Here is a 24,130-nt window from a genome sequence, read left to right on the forward strand (position 1 = left end):
CGATCGTGTGTCCAACGTAATCCAGCATTGAACATGAACGGGGGGGCGGGGACCCTTGTCGATGTCATCCTTATAAGCGTTTGTCTTGCCGGAGTATTTAGACCCCGCCCGCACGCCGCAGCTCGGCCCAGAAAACAAACCATATCGTTTCAAATAGAGTGCAATAGCGGCCGCAAGGCGTTAGGTGGCGGTATTGGCCGTTTGCGATCTCGGAGCCATTCCCAATGATAACATCAGGCTGGATGGATGAATTATGAATGGATATAGCGAATAAAAGAAATAACGATTAAAACCCGACTTTTCTCGGGTTTGGCGCTCAAGCGATGGCGAGTTAACCCGACTTATCCCGGGTCTGGCATCCAATGTGTTAAATGTGATTATTCAACCTGGTACCCCTCTCCCCTTCCATTTAATAGTGTCTGCCATTTTGTGTACATTTAGAATGGTTAATTAATAATTTAGTATTTGTCAATCTCATTATTTAAATAGTCAGGGTTTGTGTAGCCCCTTAGCTACAGTAACCGTTTAATGATGCTTGAAATGAAATTTCGACTTGAGAATTCCTTAACCGAGAGCGGCCACAGTCCTTTCCATGCAAGTTCTTCCATATGCGTAGGAAGTCCTGTTCTCAAGGAGCGGAATGCAGGTTTTCCCACGAGCCCCTTACTGACCTCAACAGACCACTGCTCGAGGCGGTATGTATGTCTTTCCTTGTCATGACGTTTAAAACTTTGCATATAATGTGCAGTACTTTGTGCTCCAGGTAATGAAGTCTCCTCTACAGGCATTAAAAAGGGACCATGACATCCTTGAAATGGCAAAAAAAGACCATCCGGTGAACTCCGATCAGCCTGAGAACATGGAAGAATCGCTGTCTATGGAGGATGGCATGACTCCCGACAACTCGACACCTGTCGTCGACATATTGCTGTATCCCATCAGGTATGAGGACACTGGTATCGGGTGTATGATTAATTGTGCAGAATTCTTACAAAACAATGTTTTCGTACCATCTATTTCTAGTTTAGACATGATGGATGTATCCACACTTTTGAGTTACTTAACCTCACCTGCAATTTCTGTAACTTTTTTTGGTATGTTCTCTTTCATTTGGATTGTAGGCCTAATTTCTACAATAGTTCATGTCCACCTGAGCCACATACTGAGAAGGTGACCCCTGGATTGGCTAATATCACAAAGGAGGACACTGTCCCGCTTCATGCCACAGGTTCTACCCCAGTCCACAATCCTTCCTCAAGTCATTCTACCTGTAAAGAACCAGTTTCATATTCAGTGGAAGCAGTGCTCCGATCTCAAAAACCCAAGCCTATCCCTGGTGTATTTACAAGCCCTCCTAGCCAGGAATCTACAGGCCACTCTTTCCAGCAGAGATCTCTTGACTGTCCTTCAATCTCTGCAAAACTAGAAGAAGCTCCATACTCTGTGGATGCAGTTCTTGGGTCTAGAAGGACGGTAGAAAAATCAATCTGTGGCCTCTCTGCCGGTCCTATTACTAATGACTCATGTACCCCTCCTGCACAGACAAGACCCTGTACCACAATGACTGGTTTTGGTCTTCGAGAGATGCCTCAGCCTCCTACAAGCTTAGCCAACCACAATGGAAAGGTTGCTTATTCAGCTGATACTGTCGGTGAATCCTACAAGCCTCTGGAAAGTAATTTCAAGAGCCTTTTTGCGGGGTCTGTCGCACAGATACCAGGGGCCCAAAAGCCCACCGAAAGAGCCTTCTTCAATGTGTGTGCTGCCTCTGCTGGTCGGACCTATTCAGCCATACATCATATAAAAACAATCGGGCATCTTCCTAGGGGTATAGCTGGCCCACAAGACACCATACAGCCTGCAAAGTCCACTGGCCCTGCTGTGCTTTTAGAAGACGGTAGAAGTAAATGTCTTCCCAAAAAGTCTATACTCGGACCTTTTCACAACCCTTTTCCAAGCCATCTTAGTCGAACCACTGCTCTTCAATGTCCCACACAGACGAAACATCTCCTCCCACAGTCTGGCCTTCAAGCCTCGGTGGGGTCCCCTGATCCTTCTCTACGTTTTACAGACTGTAACGTTGGAGTTGCTGTTCCTGCTGAAAACGTCAGTGGCTCCCATGAGGCCAGCGTATTTCTAAGCCCTGGCACTGATGAATGTGTACTTGCTGAGATAAATCGTCAAATTCCAAGGGTTCCGCCAGGCCCACGAAACGACATACAGTCACCTGATCCCGATCCAAACTCTACCTTCTGCGAAAGTAAAATGACCCTTCGTGTCGAATCTGCAGTTGGATGGCATAAGCGTAAGTCTGCATGGAAGCTACCTTCCGTGCAGACTAAACCAGATTCCAATAGGACTATTTTATGTCAAGAGTCTATTGATGTCACTCATTCTACTCTAATCTCTACAGACTGTGGAGGCATTCCTCTAAAAGCTGTGGTTGAACCCAGTAAGGCCTCTGAAAGACCCTTTATCCGCCTTTTTGCAAGCCCCATCAGTAAGAGTGCAGGTCAACTACCATCCACACAGACTAAACCAGATACCCCAGCGACGACTCTACATCCCCGAGTGTCCGTCCAGGTTGCCGATTCTACATCAAGTTCCAGAGACTGCAAAGAAAAAAACCTTAATATGAAAACATCCTTCAAGAGTCTGTTTGCAGGCCTCATCAGTAAGGACCTCACCGACGCCCCTCCAGCACCATGGTCCCTTGGTTCTCTCCCTGGATCTAAAAGCAAAAAGGGGATGGGTTTGAATTCAGCTGAGCATATAAATGATTCCCCAAGGCAACTGGAAAACCCCATCTGTAGCCTTTTTACAGACTCCATCTGTGACACGTCTACCCTTCCAATTCACACTGATGCCAAACTAGATTCCTCCACAACCCGGGGTGATCGTTTGCTGCCTGACGCCTCATCACACCAAGGTAAGAGCCTGGGTTGCGCTTATGCTGCATTATTACTGTCGTAGAATTGCACACTTCAGAAGAATTATGTACATTATCCCTGTTTTATTTATGCAGCGTCTTCAAAGACATCCACCACTAAATCAATTCTGAAGACCCTCTTTCTGCGTCTGAGCCCATGCAGCCTGGACGAGGAGCAGGGAAATGTCCAAGACGGTGTCTATTCAGGTATAGTGTTTATTTAATACATCTAATATTGAAATTGATGCACCGTGCATTTGATGGTCATGCATCTTTTTTTGTTCTTCAGTTTAACGACTAGGGTATGTCGGCGTTAAACTCCTCGTTGTCTTTTCAGAAGGTGAAAACAAAGACAAAAACACCACCAGATCTGCCATTCCGGAACCACAGTGGAAGAGGGAGAAGGAAAGGATAGAAGGGGAGTTGAGAAGAAGGCCATTCATTAATCCCCTTGGAGAGTTGAGAGAGGAGATTATGCAGGAGCCAGAGATCTGCTTGCTGATGGATGAGCCGGTGGAGATTCCATTGGAACCCTCACCGCGCACGTCACTCTGTGACCCCCGCCACCCACTCCGACTGGACGTTGCTCTGTTGAAGCCCACCTTTGCCCACAGTGTGGTGTGGTCCGTCTCTGACCTCGTGCCCTTACCTCCTCCCTCCCAACATCAGTCTGTTGTTCCTGAGGCTCAGGGTTCCCAAGAACTGTCCACTGAGAAAACGATTGCACCCCTAAATCCAGCGGGACATCTTCAGGAGGCAGCAGGGAGTGAGTTGAGGGCCGCTTGCTTGAACAACCTACCCATTCAATCAATGGCACTATCTGGACAAAACGAGTGTTTAGAAGGGAATGTGGGTGATAAAACATTAAAGGACATATTTAAGACTTTTGACCCTACAGCGTCCCCCTTTGGACAATAATATTGAGACTAGCGAGTCACGGTGCACTTTTTAAAAACCACATCTAAACACATTTAGGATGCTTTCACACCTGCCTTGTTTAGGCCAGTTGACTCGAACCCTAGAGTGTTCCCCCCCCCCCCTGCTTTGGTTTGTTTGGGGAGGTGTGAATGCGGTAAACAAACTTGGGTCCTGCATTTGTTGCCATTTCCCCACATCTCTCCAATTCCCCCCCCCCCCCCCCCCCCGATTTTAAGTTATTTCTTACAAGCCAAACAATACTAAACAATTAGGCTACATTGCATACATAATCTGTGACAGCATGTAGACTGTAGTACAAAAGCCTTGTCAAATTAAAATGTAAATAGTTTGCAAGCCAAAGTGGAGATAACAAGATTATTTTTGTTCACATGTTTGTTAGGATGATGCATTTTTTATAAATCCAGGCAGCAGTTGGTCATTGTCATTAAAGGGAAATGCCACCATTCATTATATTATCTATTATGTAATATCTACATTCTTCAAATAGGCTGGAGTTTATCTTGTCCTCTAATCTGCGATATATCAATGGACAGCTTCATAAGAGTATTTAAGATGATTTTGACAATACCTAGGATGATTCTTAGGCGACAAGGGTACATTTTGGTACCACTGCTTTATTATGGGTTTAAAAGTTCATACAAACATTCGAGGAATTCAGTCTCATTGTTAATGCAGTGTATATAGATGTTCCATAATAAAGGAAAATCGATATCTTTGAAAAAAATAAAAGGTAATCTGTTTTAGGTTAGGGTGGGACTTCTCCACCGAGGTTTAGGGTTATTTATAAAAGGGTTGTAGGGGAGACTGGGGTAAGTTGAGCCACTCCTTGTTTCTATTGATTGTCTATAGGGATTCACAACATTCTGAAATATAATTTATGCTGATATATCAGTTAGCAACAAAACTATAATTGCCTTCATGTAGTGATCTTTAATATGAAAAGTGTCTCAACTTACCCCAGTCTCCCCTACTGTCCTAAGCCTTAGGAACAACATTATGAATTGTGTGGTATTACAAAGATTGTGTTGCACCTTTTGTTACTCACAAATATGTGACAATGAAAATTGGTGATTAAAACCTCTTCTAATTATAAACAGAAAATGTTTGTCTGTGGCATTGAACTGTGCTTGGCATTGATAGGGAGGTTGCCTAGTAATAGAAGCCGTTTCCCCTAGGATTTTTTTCAGGGGGGGTGGTAGGCCCCCCAAAACGACTAGTGTCGCGGGGCATGCATGTCAACAGTGTCGTCATAGATGCACGCAGTAAGGCGGTTGTTAGTATCGATGCATTTCTCTACACTGAGCTGAAATGAAACGATTGCACATAAATTTGGTAAATAAATATTAACTATTTATTTACAACACAAATTTACTTATTTACAATTATACATACAGTAGTGACAACACACATGAACTATTTACAATACAGGGAGGCACATACAACACTCATAACTATTTACAACCAGTGTCAGCGAGCGCACTCAAGTTGTTCAGAAATTCTGAGGGCTCAGAGTGCACACTGGATGCTCTGACCAAATAGTCAGTTTATCAGAGCGGAGCAGATTTTTACAGTGAATTTATTAACTCACCTTAACTAGGGCCCTATGAAATCTGTTTTAATCTTTTCCTGTTTTCGGATATGAGTTCTTCTGATTTCTCTTTTTAATTTTCCTGTTTTCAGATTTCTCAGATTTTATATTTTTTCCTTTTGGATTTAACCAAAAAAAACACGAAATTATGTTTTTAACTAACTTTAATAACGGTACATCTGCAAACAGTGCCAGTTCAGTTATGAGGTTTCTTTTTTTCAGTTCAGTTCAATGCAGTTCAACTGCCAGTGCAGTGCAATAACTAAATAATAATTAAATGGTTAAATAATACAAAATAATAATTTGTTTAAAAGAAATTAGAAAATAACTGTAAAATGTCATTTATTTCAAAGAGATGTCCTGTTCATGCTTCTCCCCATCTCTGGCTGACATCACCATTGTGATACATGATGGTTAGGCTTTTGTGTTTTCCTCAGTGATGGATTCTCTTGTCGGTCAGCAGCGCTTTGTTTGCTGAAGCTTCTCTCTGTATAATAATTTGTAAAGTTTAAATATCAACATTATCTGGCCATCCTCAGTAAATACTAGGGCTGTCCCCGACTAAGGATTTGGATAGTCGACTATGATTGGCCAAAATTTGCCGTCGACTATTAGTCGACTATAAAAAAAAAAAAAAAGGGTATAATATATATATATTTTTAATCATTCCATTTGGGCTGTGGGGGGTGCTTAATGTCTGAAGGAGTCGACTGAAGGCTTCTTGTCCTCTGCAAAAGCATGCAATTGGTCCACTGATGGATACATCTTGATATTTGTCTAGTCTAGTGTGTTCATTAGATGGGTGAAATCCTCTTTCAGTGCCTCTGTGCCTGTTTTCTTAGGCAGTTAGCCTCTGGTATGCGTGCCATTAGCGTTAGCCACGCTTCTAGGCCTCTTTTCTTTTGGAAAGAATGATACATTTTTTTTTATAGATTTTTCTTTTATTTCTTTAAAAAAAAAATGTATTCGACTAAGAGGTTGGCAGTCGACTACGGCTCCTTTCGACCGATTAGTTGACTATTCGACTAATAGGGGTCAGCCCTAGTAAATACTATCAAACTTTCCAAAGACCAGAGTTTGGACGGGCACGCACGCGCACACACACAGAAAGGGAGAATGGCTTATATGAACTATCCAGTTCATATATCAACTTATATCAACTATCCAGTTCGTTTTTATAGTGTAACGTTTGGTTACTTGAAGGGGGAGCATGTCTATGTTCCCCGGGTCCTATGTTCCCCGGGTTCTATGTTCCCCGCTTTGATTGATTTATAGATTGAAAATTTTAGACCACCAGCACTGATTCCAAACTCTAACCTTAACCAGTTCGAACAAGGGCCTAAGCTTAACCGTTCAAAACAAGGTGGACATTAATAATTAATAAAATAATAAAAATTTATAAAATGTTCAATCTATTAATCAATCAAAGCGGGGAACATAGAACCCGGGGAACATAGACATGCTCCCCCTTCAAGTAACCAGAGAGAGAAAGAGAGACTGAGACTTGTTACGCGCAACGCTAGTCAGTCTCGGAATTGTCTCGGAATGGATTTGGTAGTTTTTTTCTGCATCTCCATAGACCAGGGGTGTCAAACTCATTTTCACAGAGGGCCACATCAGCATTATGGTTGCCCTCAAAGGGCCAAAGACCGTATAAATGTTAATGTAATGTAAAATAAATGTAGCTACACATTTACATATTGTTAAACATGTTGTTTCTGTATTTATTACTTATTCAAGTTATACATATTGCATATGCATTTGCATAAATGTAAAAATATATGTTAGCTTATGTTATTTTAACAAATAATTTTAGTTTATCAGAACCCCATATTACTCCATCAATCAATGGTCAAACCATTCAAGTAAATAACAAAGAAGAATATCATCAAATACAAGCTATGACATTAAGTTTGTTCAAAACCTTTTTGTCACAGTCAAGAGGGGCAGAACTAACAACTGTGAGCTGCAAAGAATACGTGGGACAGATGTAGCAGATGTTACAAAAACAAATGGCTGCACACAACCTTGCAGAGGCCATACATCCAACTAATGGAAGATAGTTTAATTAACTTTAATTAACAGATTGCAGAATGGGTACAGTACAGTACAGCTCAATACACATAATTGTTAAGGGGATGCAGACCAGAGAAAGACTTTCGACTTGTTTACATCAGGGTCCCCCATTTTCAATTCGTAATGAAATTGCTATTATGCGTCTGCATGAACACACAACTGTAACTGTACTCAAAAATAACAAAATAAGGGTTGTCTCAGTTCACAACTATATTGGTCAAGTTTTGGGTGGGACTTGTTTGCGTCCCTACAGCTTCTTATTCAATTGAGCGAGATGCTCGGTTATGTCACACAGCCAGTTTGCATCTGACAGTTCAGACAATATTTCTTCAACCCTTTGTTACCTATTCCGCCTGGATCTTTTTTGTATTTTGGGCTGTAAAATTGTCAAAGAATGTCTGAGGAGTAAGTGCTTTTGGCTTTTTTCCTTTGTTACTTCATCAATACCTCAGATGTTCAACATACATGTATGTGTAAGAATGTTTAATAACTAAGGCTGTCAATGTTAAAGCTTTATTAACGCATTAACCCACAATTATTTTAACACTGCTATTTTTTAACCCAATATTAATGTAATTTTATTTATTTTTTTTATCTGAGCTCTTGGGGGGCCACATCAAATGACGTGGCGGGCCGCATTTGGCCCGCGGGCCGTGAGTTTGACACCTATGCCATAGACCGTGCCACGCCACCGTTTTAAAGTCTTAGTGAAGATTGATTTATATGAAAACCGATTTATGTATAATTTACCTAGCGCACCAACGTTCCTGTGATTAAACCAAACTTTAATAAAAAAAAGTTTCAATTCCCAGTAGTGATGGTTCAATACTGACAAAATGTCCATGAGCAATGGCACCTAACCCCCCATGTATACCAAATGGTCCAAAACTAATTTATTGACCACATTCACACGGTGGCCATTTTGCTCTTATGTCATGCTCGGGTTGGGATTCCTTTCATGACAGAATAGCAAAATGGTCGCCATGTGATTATGGTCAATTGGTTTTCAATTCAATCCATATCTATTCTATCTCTGAGGGTGTATAGTATACAGACGAGATTATTTGAAGTGGATGTTAAAGGGGGTAGTTAAATAAGGCATTTAAAGGGGCAGCTCACCCAAAATAAAGAAAATTCCCCTTATCCAGACTTCTATCCATCTACCCAGATTTGCCTCGTTTTGGAGATGTCTACCAATACAATTGAGGTGAATGACACAAAGTGGGAGAAAATGTATTTAAAAAACTCAAGATAATCCACAGACCTTGTTAACAGTTTAAACATTAATAATTATAGGGGCGCTAGCACACCATGTATCGCGAAGCGGCCATCCGGGGTTCGTTTCCCACTCCCGGTGACTTCCATTTGTCGCATGTCTTCCCCGCCTCTTCTCCCGTTCATCCTCTCCTCATCTGTCGGTCATGTCTGACCATGAAAAAAAGCGATAAACGCTAAAAAAGAAATCTTAAAAAAAATAAAAACATTTATAATTATGGTGGGTGTAGGCTACTTAGAAAATAGCAGTGGGCAAGGCGCTCACCACAAATACTGGAGACACTGGGTTCGCCTGTTCGAGCCCAGCGCTCCACATTGCTTTCAGTTTAGCTGGTCGTCCGTACTAATACACATTGGCAGTATTAGGGGGTGGGAAACTGATGGGTGGGGATCGGGCGTTGTGGACAGCGACTCCTACAGGTCGGTTTGTGCGCATGCGCAGTAGAATCAGGAAGCGATGGGGGCGGCGCCCCTCCAAAGTGCAGACCCCTGACGCTGAAAGATCGCGCCGCGCAGGTGAAAAGATGCGACTGCTGCTGTTACCTCGAGTATCGGAGGGGACTCGTGCTATATGACTTAGTCCACATTGCAGCCGGCTTGTGGGAGGCAAGAAACAGCGTTCGAGACAGGGGAGGGTTGAATTGGATAACACAAAATTGGGATGGGAGAAAAATAGAAAATGGGAGAAAAAGTCGAAAAAAAAAAGAAAATAGTTCAAATCTGGGGGTGAATATGTTTTCTTTTGGGGGGGGGGGGGGGGGGTGTAACTTAAAAAAAACCTTTTAAGAACGCTTTCAGGGCGGTCAGGTGGCGTAGCGGAGATTGTGCTCGTCACCAATGCAAGAGGCGGAGAGTCAGCATTGCCTGAGTCAGCATTGCCAGCAGAGTCAGCAGAGTCAGCATTGCCAGCATTGCCTCCCGGGGAGTCAGCATTGCCTTGGCTTGGGCTGATCGCTATACTAACTCGTTTGGCTGAGTTAGGGGGAGGGAAGCCGTGGGTGGGTCCTGGGCGTTGTGGACAGCGACCCCTACAGTTCGGTCGGGGCGCCTGCACAGCGAGGGTAGGATCTGGAGAGAGGTAGTGCGACCTTCCACACGTTACACTCTCCCAGTGAGAATCTGCGCTGCCAGGCTGGCTGCCGGCTGGCTGCACATGCGTCGGAGGAAAGCATGTGACAGTCTCCGCCCTCCGGCCTCTCGGACCAACAGTAGGGGGGGGGGGGGGGGGGGGGGGGGGTGCGCAACAACCAGGAAGGGGGTTGGGAATTGGCATAACGACTAACAGTGGGATGGGAGAAAAATCTGAAAAAGGAGGGGGGAAAAGACGATTAAAAAAAAGTCGCTTTCAGACAGTGGAAGGTTTTGGTTGTGGTCATTACTTTATGAGAGACCACCTTTTCCTTGCTGTCTGGGGTGCAGGTCACAGAGTTTTTCTTGGCTTTGGCTCACATTTGTTGCACAGTGCATAAACCACTAACGGCCACAACAACAACTTAGGGAGCTGCTGGTGGAAAAGAGCAATGCACTCTGACATTTTAATGTCCTCATTGATTGACATTATGAATAGACACAACCACTGCTTCTCCCGGTTGACCAGAGATTATATGGAAATGTTGTGGGAAAACAGGTTTTATTACTTTTATTACATTTTAAAATGAGTAATGATGATAATAATGAGAAAGAAAAAGTACATTGGTCATTGAAAAGAGAGAAGAAAATAGAACATAATAATCTTCTATTTGGGCAAAAACATGGTAGTAATTCCAATTATTTACACAGTTACGAGAATAAATAATATGGACTAGTATTGAGCTAAAAGGACGACTAAAGCCTTTATACATGTGTAAGTCAAACACGTATCACAATTGGTGAAAGCTTAGACACAGATTTGTGAATAAAACTTTAAAATAAAAATTATTGTATTCACCTAAGCACAATATAAATATTTTTGTCTGTTTTGTGATGGGGCATATATAATCAACGTCACCCAAGTAGAGGACACACACAGTGCAGCCGGAAGGCACGGACACAGAGCCACCTGTAACCATGACAACAGATTAAATAAAAGAAAGCACGTCTGAATAATACAACATTGTCTGGTTGTTATAAAGCCTGAAGAACAAAAAAACTTTACATGATTCAATGTCACGTAATTACCCCATTCTGAGTCCTAATGCTTTGAACCCTGTTAAAGGAACACGCCAACATTTTGGGAAATTAGCTTATCGTCTTCTGGGTTATGGAATGGAAGCGGACATGGCTGGTTAGCCTAGGCATTGTCCAAATAACACCTCTCCCGAAGGCTAACTGGCACTTTTAGCGTCCATTCATTGTGCTAAGCTAGGCTAACGTGCAGCCAGATAGCTTTCTACTGAACACACAGAGAGGACTGGTATCTATCTCCTTGTCTCTCTCTGGAGAAGACAACATTTCCCAAAATGTTGGCGTGTTCCTTTAAGACCCTGTACTGGGTTCAACACTGGGAGCACAATGAGCATAGTCACTATTACATCTATAGTGCACACGTTTCATAGTCACTATTACATCTATAGTGCGCACGTTTCATAGTCACTATTACATCTATTGTGCACACGTTTCATAGTCACTATTACATCTATAGTGCACACGTTTCATAGTCACTATTACATCTATAGTGCGCACGTTTCATAGTCACTATTACATCTATTGTGCACACGTTTCATAGTCACTATTATCTATAGTGCACACGTTTCATAGTCACTATTACATCTATACTATAGTGTATTATTATTACTATTACATCTATAGTGCACACATTTCAAATGAAAGGAGAGGTTCCAGTGTTTCTGATGATATTATTTAATACACCATGCAAGCTAACCGGTAACTGGAATGGGCTAATGCACATTTTTATTTTTTATAATTCTTTTCCCCCTCCCTTTTCCTCTGTTTTTCTCCCATCCCAATGTTAGTCGTTATGCCAATTCCCAATCCCCTTCCTGGTTGTTGCGCACCTACCCCCTACAGTCGGTCTGGGAGAGTGGAGGCTATCACATGCTTCCTCCGACACATGTGTAGCCAGCCCACCGCTTCTTTTCACCTGGCAGCGCGGACTCTCACTGAGAGCGTGTAACGTGTGGAAAGATCACACTACCCCCCTTAGATCCTTTCCTCGCTGAGCAGGTGCCCCGACCGAACTGTAGGAGTCGCTGTTTACAACGACCAGGACCCACCCACCGCCTTTCCCACCCTCTAATGTTAGTACGATACTAGCATTATAAAAAAAGAAATGCCGCTTAAAGACATTCTATAGCTCAAATGAAACATTATAATCAGCAGATAAATCATTAGAATCAGCTGATAAATCATTCAAATCAACAGCTAAATCATTCGAACAAGAAAAATCAGCAAATAAATCATTAGAATTGGCGAGTAATTCATTCAAATCAACAGCTAAATCATTAGAATCAGCTGATGAATCATTAGAATCAGCTGATAAATCATTCAAATCAACAGCTAAATTGTTAAAATCAGCTGATAAATCATCGAAATCTGTGGATAAATAAAAAAAAAAATCTGGATAATCATTTAAATCAGCAGATAAATAATCAGAATCAGCTGATAAATCATTCAAAATCAGCGGATAATCATTCAAATTAAAAAGATAAATCATCAAAATAAACAATAATGTGCATGGCATTAACCTAGGATACATATAGACTTTTTTATTTTTTTACATTTGGAACCACTTGAAGGAAAGATACAGGGTCCACCTCTGCCTATACTGTTACTTGGTGTCACTGGTTAAGGTGCTTCAGATAAACAGTACATCACTTGGCTGAGGTGTGTCATCTTGTTTTTTTTTTTGTTTTTATTAGCCCCATCGTGAGAGTGAACACAACTGTTGGCAGGCATTCTCACCATTATCATGTTGTGGTTTCGTATTCGCAGTCAGACTCACTCTCGCCCTGTGATTGGCTCTTGGACACGCCGGTAGTCATGACAACTTGCTTTACGTCTGATTCTTCCTCATCAGTGACTGGGACAATACAACTGTTGACCTTTTCACCTTCACAGAGGAGGGGTTTAGCCTCCCCAGCTCCGTCAGACGCAGCTTGGCCAGACGGAATGGACGCGCCACACTGGCCAGGAGTGTCTTCCAAGTGCAACCCCGGTTCACCGTCCTGCCATAGCGGTCTCTTCACCTTGAAATATCCGATCTTAAGACAGACACAAGACAACGAGAGCCAGTTATACACTCGGTGTGGTATACCGGGCTACCATTATGGTGGATTTTGGCACTCACCGTAGGGATAAAACACTCACCTTACACATCACCGCAGTGATGATGATCAGGAACAGGAGTCCTCCTCCAACTCCTGTTCCAATGATCAGGTTTCTATTAGGGGGAATCATGAACTCTATCCGAACATCAGCCTTTTGAGACAAAATAAATGGTCTGTCAGGAATAGGCCTTGTGATTATTATTGGATGTATTTCACTTGTCAAACCAGTATCATAAAATGGATTACCTGTGTTTGGGGAAAATGTGGAGGACCATCTTTATTCTGTAAAATACAACCATAGAATGCTATTTCATCCACATAATGCAAAACAATTGACACATATTAACATGACACAAGTGCCTAAATGTTTCAACATGCCATTATATTATTTGGGGTTAGTAAAAGGGGACCGTTCAGTCAGTATTTGTGAACACACACACACCACTGAAGCTAGAAATCAGGCTCTGAATCTTTGGGGCCATAAAATGTTTGTGTGAGCTCTTATACCCAAAATGAGGTTTATATTCTAGCATTGCTAGAAGGTCTAAACCAGAATTAAAACCTAATTTGAGTGTAAGAGCTCACACACACATTTGTATGGCCTCATAAATTCAGAGTCCCAGCATACAGCAAGGAACTCCTGGTATGGTCCCATCATCCAGCTCCAGATTCCTCAGATCCAACAATCAAATCTGCCTTAAAGGAACACGCCAACATTTTGGGAAATTAGCAATTACCATCTTCTCCAGAGAGAGACGAGAAGATATATCAGTTTCCTCTCTGTGCATTCAGTAGAAAGCTATGTGGCTGCACGTTAGCCTAGCTTAGCACAATGAATGGACAAACACCTGGACAAGAGGCAGGGGAACTATGTGAGAATGCTATTCATCGACTACAGCTCAGCATTCAATACCATAGTCCCCTCCAAACTCATAGCCAAGCTCAGGGACCTGGGCTTGAACTATGACCTCTGCCAGTGGGTCTTGGACTTCCTGACGGGCAGACCCCAGGTGGTGAGAGCAGGCAACTGCACCTCCTCATCCATCACCCTCAACATAGGGGCCCCCCAGGGCTGTGTTCTGAGCCCCCTCCTCTACTCCCTGTACACACATGACTGTGTGGCTCAGCGGAACAACAACACAATCATCAAATTTGCTGACGACACAGTAGTGGTGGGCCTGATCTCTGCAAACGACGAGAGGGCCTACCTGGAAGAGGTCATGGTCCTGGCGGGATGGTGCCAGGAGAACAGCCTCTCCCTGAACGTCAGCAAAACAAAGGAGATGATTGTGGACTTTAGGAGGTCGGGGGTCAGGGACTACAGCCCCCTCAGCATCGACGGGGCACCGGTTGAGAGAGTGAACAGTTTTAAGTACCTCGGAGCCCACATATCCGAGGACTTGACATGGACCACACACATTGACAGTGTTGTGAAGAAGGCACGACAACGCCTCTACTTCCTCAGGCGCCTAAGGAAGTTCCAAGTCAGTCAGAAGATCCTTAAGAACTTCTACTCATGTACAATAGAGAGCATCCTGACTGGCAATATCACCTCCTGGTTTGGGAATAGCACCGCACAAGACCGAAGCAGACTACAGAGAGTGGCACATTCAGCCGAACGCACAATTGGAGGGGGGCTTCCCACTCTCCAGAACATTTACAACAGGGGTAAGGCTAAGAGAATCATCAAGGACTCCAGCCACCCAAACAACTGCCTCTTTGAACTGCTGCGGTCAGGCAAGCGATACCAGAGTCTCATGGCAAGCACAGAAAGACTCAGAAGAAGCTTATATCCCCAGGCCATCAGGCTGCTCAACGAACAATAACACTATGCAACAACCATCAAATGCACACAGCACACACATCCACACGCACACACTCACTTTAAACAAACAACACACTGCAGCACCCACTCTCCACACTTTAGAACACCTAAACACACTTTATATTTATTGGTAAAGGATTTGCACTACAACCCATACCTCAGTACACCTTACTGTAAATAGTACCTAAATTGTACCTCATCCCATTTCTGCTTTGCACTATATAGTATTGTATATTAGTATATTGCATAGTATATTGTAGATTGTATGGTAACTCAGTTACTTCTATTCTGCATCGAACATTGTACATATGTATATACTGAACACTGTGTCTACGTACGTGACTTCGATTTTTACTTCTATTTTTACATGCTATACTATTTTATTTCATACTTATCTTGTCTAGCACAGTCTCTGGAGCGTAACAGTAAGAAGCATTTTGTATAAAAGTATTCTGTACTTCTGTATGACAACTATTAAAGAAACTTGAAACTTGAATGGAAGCGGACAGTGCCGGTTAGCCTAGTCATTGTCCAACTAACACCTCTTCCGAAGGCTAACCAGCACTGTCCGCTTCCATTCGTTGTGCTAAGCTAGGCTAATGTGCAGCCACATAGCTTTCTACTGAACGCACAGAGAGGAAACTGGTATCTATCTTTTTGTCTCTCTCTGGAGAAGACGGTAAGCTAAGTTCCCAAAATGTTGGCGTGTTCCTTTAACTCCCACAATCAAGACTGGTGACGAAGGGAAACCGAGCTTTCGCAGTTGCAGCGCAGAAACTCTGGAACAAGCTCCCACTAACCATCAAATCTGCAAGCACTCTACAGACTTTTAAGGCCATGCTCAAAACTCACCTTTTTGCCATAGACAATCCGTATGACGGGTGTATTTATGTCCGTCTGTTCTCTGTCAAATTGGATGGCCTGCATGTATTTTTTTGTCTGTTTTCTTATTGTTTCCTGTCTTTCTGTTTTCTTTCTGGCACAGGAAGGACATTATATGTGAATTCTTAAAATGGGTGGCGTTCCCTTTTAAACATACCTCAAGTTCAGTTGACGCCTGGACATATCGTTGTGTGTTGTAGCTAACTTCTACAAAGCTTTTGAACTCAACCATTTCTCCATATCCTGTAAATTGCCTCGGTAACGCGATGTCCTGGGAACAAGAATGTTGGTTAGCACTTTGTTCAAGTCGTCTTATCCCACTATTAACCTGGAGATTTCGGGTTCTGTTACAGACCTTTGCATGTTGCTTGAGATCACCAAATGATACTTCCGCAGACAGTTTAAACCGAGCAGTTGTATTTGTGTCGAGAATGAAACTTTCACACTGTATGGACTTGCAGGATTTGTCTGAAGAGCAGTACTGTAAAATATCCAAAAATGGGTTAATTCCATTTGAATAAAATTGTCAATTGATTTTCTTTCTATTTCACTATATATCCAGACATAGGCCTCTACTGCATTACTTACTGTATATTTGACATGTGACTTTGTGTTTCTGATGTTTCTGCATTGAGTTTTGTTCTTGGGAAACAAGAAGCATCAAGGATATGTAATCTTGTGAATTATAGCAGTAAATAAATAATGAAAATCACATAAGTTGACAAATAGTAACTTACCTGTTGTTCTGACACCCGGTAGTTCTTCATTTCAAAGTTATGCTCCAATGTAGTTGGGAAAGTGAGTGTCACGTTGACGGGCAGAGTCTTGAAACCTATGTTCATCACCTATGAACAGTGTGAGACAATAACTCCATTAAAACTCATGTTCTTCACCTATAACAGTGTGAGACAATAACTACATTAAAACTCATGTTCTTCACCTATGAACAGTGTGAGACAAAACCCATTAAAACTCATGTTCATCATACCTATGAACAGTGTGAGACAATAACTCCATTAAAACTCATGTTCTTCACCTAATATGTGACACAATAACTCCATTAAAACTCATTTTCTTCGCCTATGAACAGTGTGACACAATAACTCCATTAAAAACGCATGTTCTTCACCTATGAACAGTGACACAATAACTCACTCATGCACGTCACTTTAACTCTGTTAAGAGAATCTTCCCCTGATGCATGGCATGTATCTTTGAATCATCAGGGGCTATATGGACCCAAAGCAAGCCATGATCTAAACGATGTGTTTCATTTCACATCCCTCATGTGAGTGATATCTGAATATGCAAGGACGAAACTCAAGGTGCCATAGCCTGAGTGTGTGGATCACCTCAAGGCTGTGTCTGCACACCTACACCACTGTTCTCCATGATTTCACTACTTTACCTCGTACACATTCACTAGTGCTTTAGGTGTGTCATACTCTGGAGTAAAGTCAAGATGTGAGGAGGTGTCTTTGTTCCTGCAAGAAACACAGGGCCATCACTATCTCCAGTCAGTTGTGGAAAAGGTGAAGAATCGATGTACTTGAAATGTATGCATTGTATGTTAAAACGTTTTTATAAAATAATGTATTTATTGTTATTTACTTGTCTATTTTATTGTTAATGTCACTTACACTCTCACTGCCAAATCGATTTCAAATTTCACAGGGATGGTTTTGGTCATGGACCTGGTTGAGTCTTGATTGTCACTGTATCAAAGAAAATGCATTTTGTGAAGTAAATATTCAATGTATTGGAGGTTACAGGGGAAATGGTCAACATAGTATAAGGGCCCCACCTTTGTGCAGTAATAGTCATCGACATTGTTTCATTCCAGTCATAGGTCCTTGTGCGGAATAAAGCCTTAAATGTTGCCTTCAAAAAGAAAAATGGTAAAAGACAGTAATGAGAATGAGAATTTGAGGAAAGTGAATAAGTGAAACCCTGCTCAGAAGTTGTGAATGTTGCTCAAAGGTTCAAACGGTTCGATCACAGCTTCCACCCTATAAATGATCTACATTTCATTCATTATGGTGTGTGTGGTACTGAAGTAGGACTTTCCCAACAAGATGGTACTGAGTCGCAACTAAGGGGTGGTCCAGAGGGGGGCTATGCCCCCCATCTGGGAGGCAAAAATAATTTGCAATAAAGAAAGCCATTTGCTGTCATTTCCTGCAACTTAAAAACATTAAGTACAGTGTATAAGGTTGCATAATAGTTTAACGTTGAATACGAAAACACGCACACACATGCATACACACACACACACACACACACACACACACACACACACACACACACACACACACACACACACACACACACACACACACACACACACACACACACACACACACACACACACACACACACACACACACAGTGGAACAGAGGACAGAGTAATCACATATTCGACAATGATGCACCCGTTTCATTGTTTCACTGTAAAAATCGATTAAAACTTACAAAAAGAAAAAAGTATATATATATTAAAAAAAATAAGTATAACCACATGGTGGCGCTGGCGTGTTGTCATAGTGGTGCTGTGCCCCCATTGTTTAGGGAAAGCTCTGTGAAGGATACATGACTCACCGAAGATCCACTGCGGTAGATATGGTTGACTCTGCATACAGTTTTGTCCAATCCATCACAAATGTGTAAAGTTGACCTTGTACTCTATTGAAACAGTAGTGACGACAGGAAGACCAGTATGAACAGTGTACCTCAAACTCAAACTGGGTGAAATAATAATTCACCCTGCAATTATATTTGCTTTGATTTAACTGCATATGTTTTGTACTGTACTTGTGCTGTACGATGACAATACATTTTAATTTATTCAAATTCATTAAGGGATGTCCGATATTATCGGCCTACCGATATTATCGGCAGATATTGGCATTAAAATGTGATATCGGAAAATATCTATCGGTTTAAAAAAATTTATTTAAATTTTTTTACATTTATATAACCTTTATTTACCCAGGCAAGCAAGTAAGAACAAATTCTGATTTTATTTATTGTCAAAAGTATGCATAATGTTATGTTAATTCCACAACAAGACATATGTAAGGGATAATGTCGCAAAATAATTGACCGACACAGAGTTTAAAATACCGAGGCGCCTCGCCGAGGTATAGCTATACATTATCCCGCTTATTACATGGCTAACTTACTAACAATATACCTAATTCATTTTACACCATCGACAAGACGAGATCAAATGCAGACGCAGTTGTTCTGTGGCTCTGTCAGACCAAATAAAGCCGGCAGGTGTGTCTGATTGCACTGAAACAGTGTGTGTCAGTGGGCTTGATTGCTCCAGCTGCGAAAAACAATAATCACCGGTAGTTATCGAAAAATAATTCACAGCTGTCAGGGGCTATTGACCAATCACAATCAAGCATTTCGGCGAATGTTAAAACGCCATGTAATAAGTAATGTTAATTACCTGAAATTATTCAGTTTTTTGCGGGGGGGAAACCCTGCATATATCGGTATCGATTGATATTGGTTGATATCGGTATCGGAAATTAAGCGTTGGACAATATCGGTATATCGGTATCGGTAAAAAAGCCAATATCGAGCATCCTATATAATCTATTATGCATATTCAAGGCGAGTTCAAACTGAAAAGAATGTCTATAGTGAGGGGCGGCTACGTGGCGTAGTGGGCAAGGCACTCGCCACGAAATGCTGGAGACGCTGGGCTCGTCAGTTCGAGCCCAGCGCTCCACATTTGCTTTCAGTTTAGCTGGTCGTCCACAGTAATACACATTGGCCGTATTACGGGGAGGGAAACTGAAGGGTGGGGATCGGGCGTTGTGGACAGCGACTCCTACAGGTCGGTTGGTGCGCCTGCACAGTAGAATCAGGAAGTGTCGGGGGCAGCGTGAGCCTCCCACGCGTTACTCCTCGCCACTGAGAGATCGAGCTGCGCAGGTGAAAAGATGCGACTGCTGTTACCTCAAGTACCGGAGGGGACTTGTGCTATGTATGACTTAGTCCACATTGCAGCCGGCTTGTGGGAGGCAAGAAACAGCGTCCGTGACAGGGGAGGGTTGAATTGGATGATACGAAATTGGGATGGGAGAAAAATATAGAAAAATGGGAGAAAAAGTGAATAAAAAAAAAAAAAATGTCTATAGTGTTTCCAAGTACAGTTTCACCGTGTAACGTTAGACATATAATTGCATGTATTGTATACAAAACCATTTGTTAAAAGTAACTAGTATTTGCAGATAACATACTGTAGGCTAAGTAGAAGTCCCCTAGAATTAGGTTATGACAGTAAAGAAAAGTATACATAAGGTGCTGTAAGTGGCATTTTCTTGTTAAAATAAGTGCTCTACATTCTGACAGCCATCACTGATATATAGTGGTTGGTCAGTAACATGTCTCTCCTAGTCCCTCCGCTCTGCAGTAAACAGAAATTATTTTTTCTGGTATCCCTTCCCACTTCATCCAATCAGGGCCCCGTTCCCCGTACCTGGATAACTGAGTTAGCCGGATAACTTTCGGTTAAGTCTGACTTAAGCCGGACTTTCCGGCTCCCCGTACCTGGATTTTCCAAATCACCATGACAACAGATCCAAAAGTTTGAGCCTGGTTGAAAGCAGGGTTTAAGTTCAAGTTAGCCAGATCAACCATCGCCACGCCCCCGCAAAGGAGTGACAGCGCGTTTCCTGAAATTATTCCCACAGTCTAGGATCTGCTTTATACCATTCTGAATTACGTTTTTGTGCTCCATTCTTCCAGAGGGGTCTTTTGAAATGTAAAATAGACCCAAAATGCTGATACTAAATTCACTTTGTCCTAAATAATGCACGTTATATACCGTGGCGCTCGCTCGGTGCAACAACAACAAAATAAAGAATATTCTAAACACGGGTCTCTCGTTCATTAATGTATAAACAATGAATTTATCCCATCTGGCACAGTGGCTCAGCGGTAGTGCTCAATCCTGGCAACCCAGCGACCGGTGTTCGAAACCCCGTGTTTCCAATATAATTTTTTTGAATATAATATTAATTATTATACGCAAAGGTAGCCTGGTTTTAAGTTAAAATATTATAAATCTACATGCATTGAGGATGTCATTCTTTATATAGCTCTCAACGTGCACCAAATTGAATTATTCCTATATTGCAAAAAGAAGGAGACGACTGGGTTTCGAACCCCGGTCGTCTGCGTGAAAGTCAAAAGAAGAACCCGTTACACCACAGAGAAGATAAGTAAAAGATCGACCATACATCAATCAATGGGTAAGGGAGCCGTATCGTTATTCTGTATAACAGTTTTACTAATTATTTTCGCTAGCAAGATCTCATTTGATTATTCAATCCAGCAGGCAAGTTTAAAGAAATATAATCTGATTGATTGAGGTAATGAGGGACTTAAAATTAGCCTATAGATAACGCATTTAACTTGTCGGCGAGGCGATTGAGCCGTACTGCAATATGTTACTAAAGTTTTAAATCAATTAATCAATCAATGCCGCTAGAGAATCAGGATCTCTGCTCTCGACACTTGCTGCCTTCTCGGCTGAGGCGGGCACGCGCATTTATCCTGGGTCTCAAGTCTGGCTTGAGTTAACGAGACTGAATCCACCTTCGAGGAACAGGAAAATCCCGGCTTCAAACATCGGGTTAACTGAAGCTGTATAATGACATCTTGATCGACTTAGTTGAACCAGGTACGGGGAACAGGGGCCCTGGAGAGAGAACCCTAGATATTTATTATTATTTCAAGAAATCTTGCCACGCCAAATGTGCTTTCTGCACTGGTAGATTATTTTACTTGACACAAGAGACCCATGTTACTGACCACACAATCTACATCAGTGATGGCTGTCGGAGTGTAGAGCTATTATTTTAACATTATTATTTTAACACTTATTTTAACAAACAAAAAAATACCACTTACAGTACCTTTAAGTAAAATACTTGATTAAAGGTACTTTTCCATTCCCTGGTTGTATCTCAGCATAAATATCACCTTCACAAGCTCCAGCAGTGAGAATGAGAGTCCTGGAGGGTAGTGGAGGGTGAGCTTGGTGTTGTAGGAATCATCTCCTTGGTTGGACAGTCTTACAGTCACATTGAAGTAGTTTTGATTCATCACCACTAGCGCTGAGGTGCTACAAGAAACAGACAAAGAAGAGTATACTATAGTAGTTTTCTGTTATCCAACAATTAGACATTCCCTGGTAAGAGTAGTACTGGGGTTAAGGTACCACCCCCCCCCCCCCCCCAATTCAAAATTGTACTTAAATAAAGTAAAAGTATAAAAGCATTTGATGTTGAATGTACTTTAATACCAAAAGTAAAAGTACATATCAGAGGATTTTCTTTTCTTAAAGAAAAGTGGGTAGATTCCAGGGTAAACCTGAGGAGGAGCGGTTGTGTGTTCTGTGTGATCTGGGAGTGGTGGAGGATGAATATCACTTTGTTTTTTATTGCCCTTTGTACACCACTTTGAGGAGGGCTTTATTTGAGAAAATTCAAATTGTAAACCCAGATTTGTTTTGGCAGTCTGAGAGTTGTATGTTGAGTTGTTTTTTTGTGGAGGACATCTTCGGTTTTGCAGGATTTTTGGAGAAGGCATGGCACCTGAGACAAAACACACTGTATCCTATATAATTGTATTTGAATTCACCTTGTTTTTCTGTTTATTTACATTGAGTACAGCTTGTGTTATATTACGTTTTATTGTATTTTCTTGTATTTTTTTATGGCCATCTTGGTCTATGTCATTTGTTAAGTAATTGGTAAAGTATATTATTATATACTTATTGTTATGTGTCTTGTAAGCCCATATGGGCTGGGCATACATCTGTATGTAAGACACGAAAATAAAAAATATCAAATCAAATCAAATCTTAAAGATGATGAGCACATCTCTGGTAAGCACTACATACCAACAGTCAATGATCATGCTCACAACATAACAGTACATATGTCAGATTGTCAGATACTGTACAGTATACATACTTGAAGTTGAAGTCCACCTCGAGTTCTGCTACACAAGAGACAAAGGGCACCTATAAAGAAATGTACATTTCTGTCATTCTGGAAACTAGAGACAGCCAGGGAGGGTTGATGATGATGATGATGATGATGATAATAATAATAATAATAATAATAATAATAATAAAGTTGTTAGAAAATAATAAGAGGTAAATGTATCAGTATTCTATTTTTTTTATATTAAAGTCTCTAATAAAGTATTTTTTCTTTCTTCAGATTTACTGTAGACTAAGAGATAATGGACTATTTTCATGAATTGATAAATCTGTTTATTAATCCAATTTATTGCTTGGCTTAAAGAGGAAATTCAAACAATCCTTATTTATTTTGCACATATTCCCACAGATATTCCCCTAAAATTAGAAATAGTCTTGCATAATTTGATTTGATTTGAGAGTTCTAGGCCCTTTTCACAGCAGCCATTTTGACATATCATCATAGGGTAAACAAAACACATGTGTAATTAATAATAGGGATGCTCGATATTGGCTTTTTTACCGATACCGATATACCGATATTGTCCAACTCTTAATTTCCGATACCGATATCAACCGATATCAACCGATACCGATATATGCAGGGTTTCCCACCCCCCCCAAAACATGGAATAATTTCAGGTAACACTTTGGCTGCCTAAGGTTAAATTCATGATATACCATAGATTGCCAGCGCTATTTGTCTATGGAGAAAGTCCCCTTCTTTGCAGGGCTATAACTTTTTAAATTCTATTGCTACATTGCCATTATTAGGGCCCATTCAAAGTCCTATATGTATTGTTCATTGTGTAGCAACGTTAAACTTTTTCATTCACATATTCATAGTAAAGTATGGTCTAATGTATAAGTATGTTTTCATCTCTTTCTGCAGCTTTCTCCAGAACGTGATATATAGCCCCAAATGCATTATATTGATGATGAAATACAGTTTGATGGCAATCAGCGTGATATAAAAAATTCCAACTAGACGTACTTCTAGAAGTTACTACACGTCATCTGATGTTGACCGGATGGGCGAGGGGGCGTTTATAATTCCGTGGGCAGCGTTATACCAATCATCTAATGTGGGTCAAATGTTGATAATAGCAGTTAGTATCGAAGACGGTAACGTTACACGCTCAAACTCACCCCAGTCTCCGCGCGCCGTTGGGCGATCATCGTAGAGTAGAAATTCTATCATTATGGGATGGCGATTTACCCGGTCCATCTCCAGCTTGTATAATGGTATATACGTCCAAATCATGTTGTTTATCGAGTTATTGGCAATCGATCGCTATGTAGCGTGACGAGCCAGAGTCCCGGGACATGTACCGAGTGGCCG

At 41.5% G+C, this 24,130-nt stretch overlaps 2 protein-coding genes across 2 annotated transcripts in view; one reads left to right on the forward strand and one right to left on the reverse strand.

The window, feature by feature from the left end:
- Positions 1-588: 588 nt before the first annotated feature.
- On the forward strand, positions 589-4,017 carry LOC311231337 (uncharacterized protein). Its single transcript, XM_084317892.1, has 5 exons — positions 589-695; positions 785-942; positions 1,122-2,929; positions 3,026-3,136; positions 3,267-4,017. The coding sequence occupies exons 1-5, from the start codon at positions 609-611 to the stop codon at positions 3,845-3,847; spliced, it is 2,745 nt and encodes a 914-aa protein (XP_084174018.1). The 5' UTR covers positions 589-608; the 3' UTR covers positions 3,848-4,017.
- Positions 4,018-12,577: 8,560 nt separating this feature from the next.
- LOC311231530 (integrin alpha-X) overlaps positions 12,578-24,130 on the reverse strand; it is a 69,404-nt gene continuing 57,851 nt past the window's right edge. The window contains exons 19-31 of the mRNA XM_084318147.1: positions 22,778-22,827; positions 21,783-21,924; positions 18,378-18,461; positions 17,584-17,660; positions 17,420-17,494; positions 17,188-17,263; positions 16,517-16,624; positions 16,368-16,421; positions 16,135-16,260; positions 15,937-16,050; positions 13,319-13,354; positions 13,113-13,223; positions 12,578-13,006 (exon numbers count right to left, since the gene is read on the reverse strand). Of these exons, the coding sequence (XP_084174273.1) occupies positions 12,713-13,006; positions 13,113-13,223; positions 13,319-13,354; positions 15,937-16,050; positions 16,135-16,260; positions 16,368-16,421; positions 16,517-16,624; positions 17,188-17,263; positions 17,420-17,494; positions 17,584-17,660; positions 18,378-18,461; positions 21,783-21,924; positions 22,778-22,827 (1,347 nt within the window). The 3' untranslated portion in view covers positions 12,578-12,712. The remainder of the gene's footprint in view (positions 13,007-13,112; positions 13,224-13,318; positions 13,355-15,936; positions 16,051-16,134; positions 16,261-16,367; positions 16,422-16,516; positions 16,625-17,187; positions 17,264-17,419; positions 17,495-17,583; positions 17,661-18,377; positions 18,462-21,782; positions 21,925-22,777; positions 22,828-24,130) is intronic.

This window comes from Notolepis coatsorum (assembly GCF_963971535.1).
Source record: "Notolepis coatsorum genome assembly, chromosome: 7".
In the NCBI taxonomy this organism is placed as follows: Eukaryota; Metazoa; Chordata; class Actinopteri; order Aulopiformes; family Paralepididae; genus Notolepis; species Notolepis coatsorum.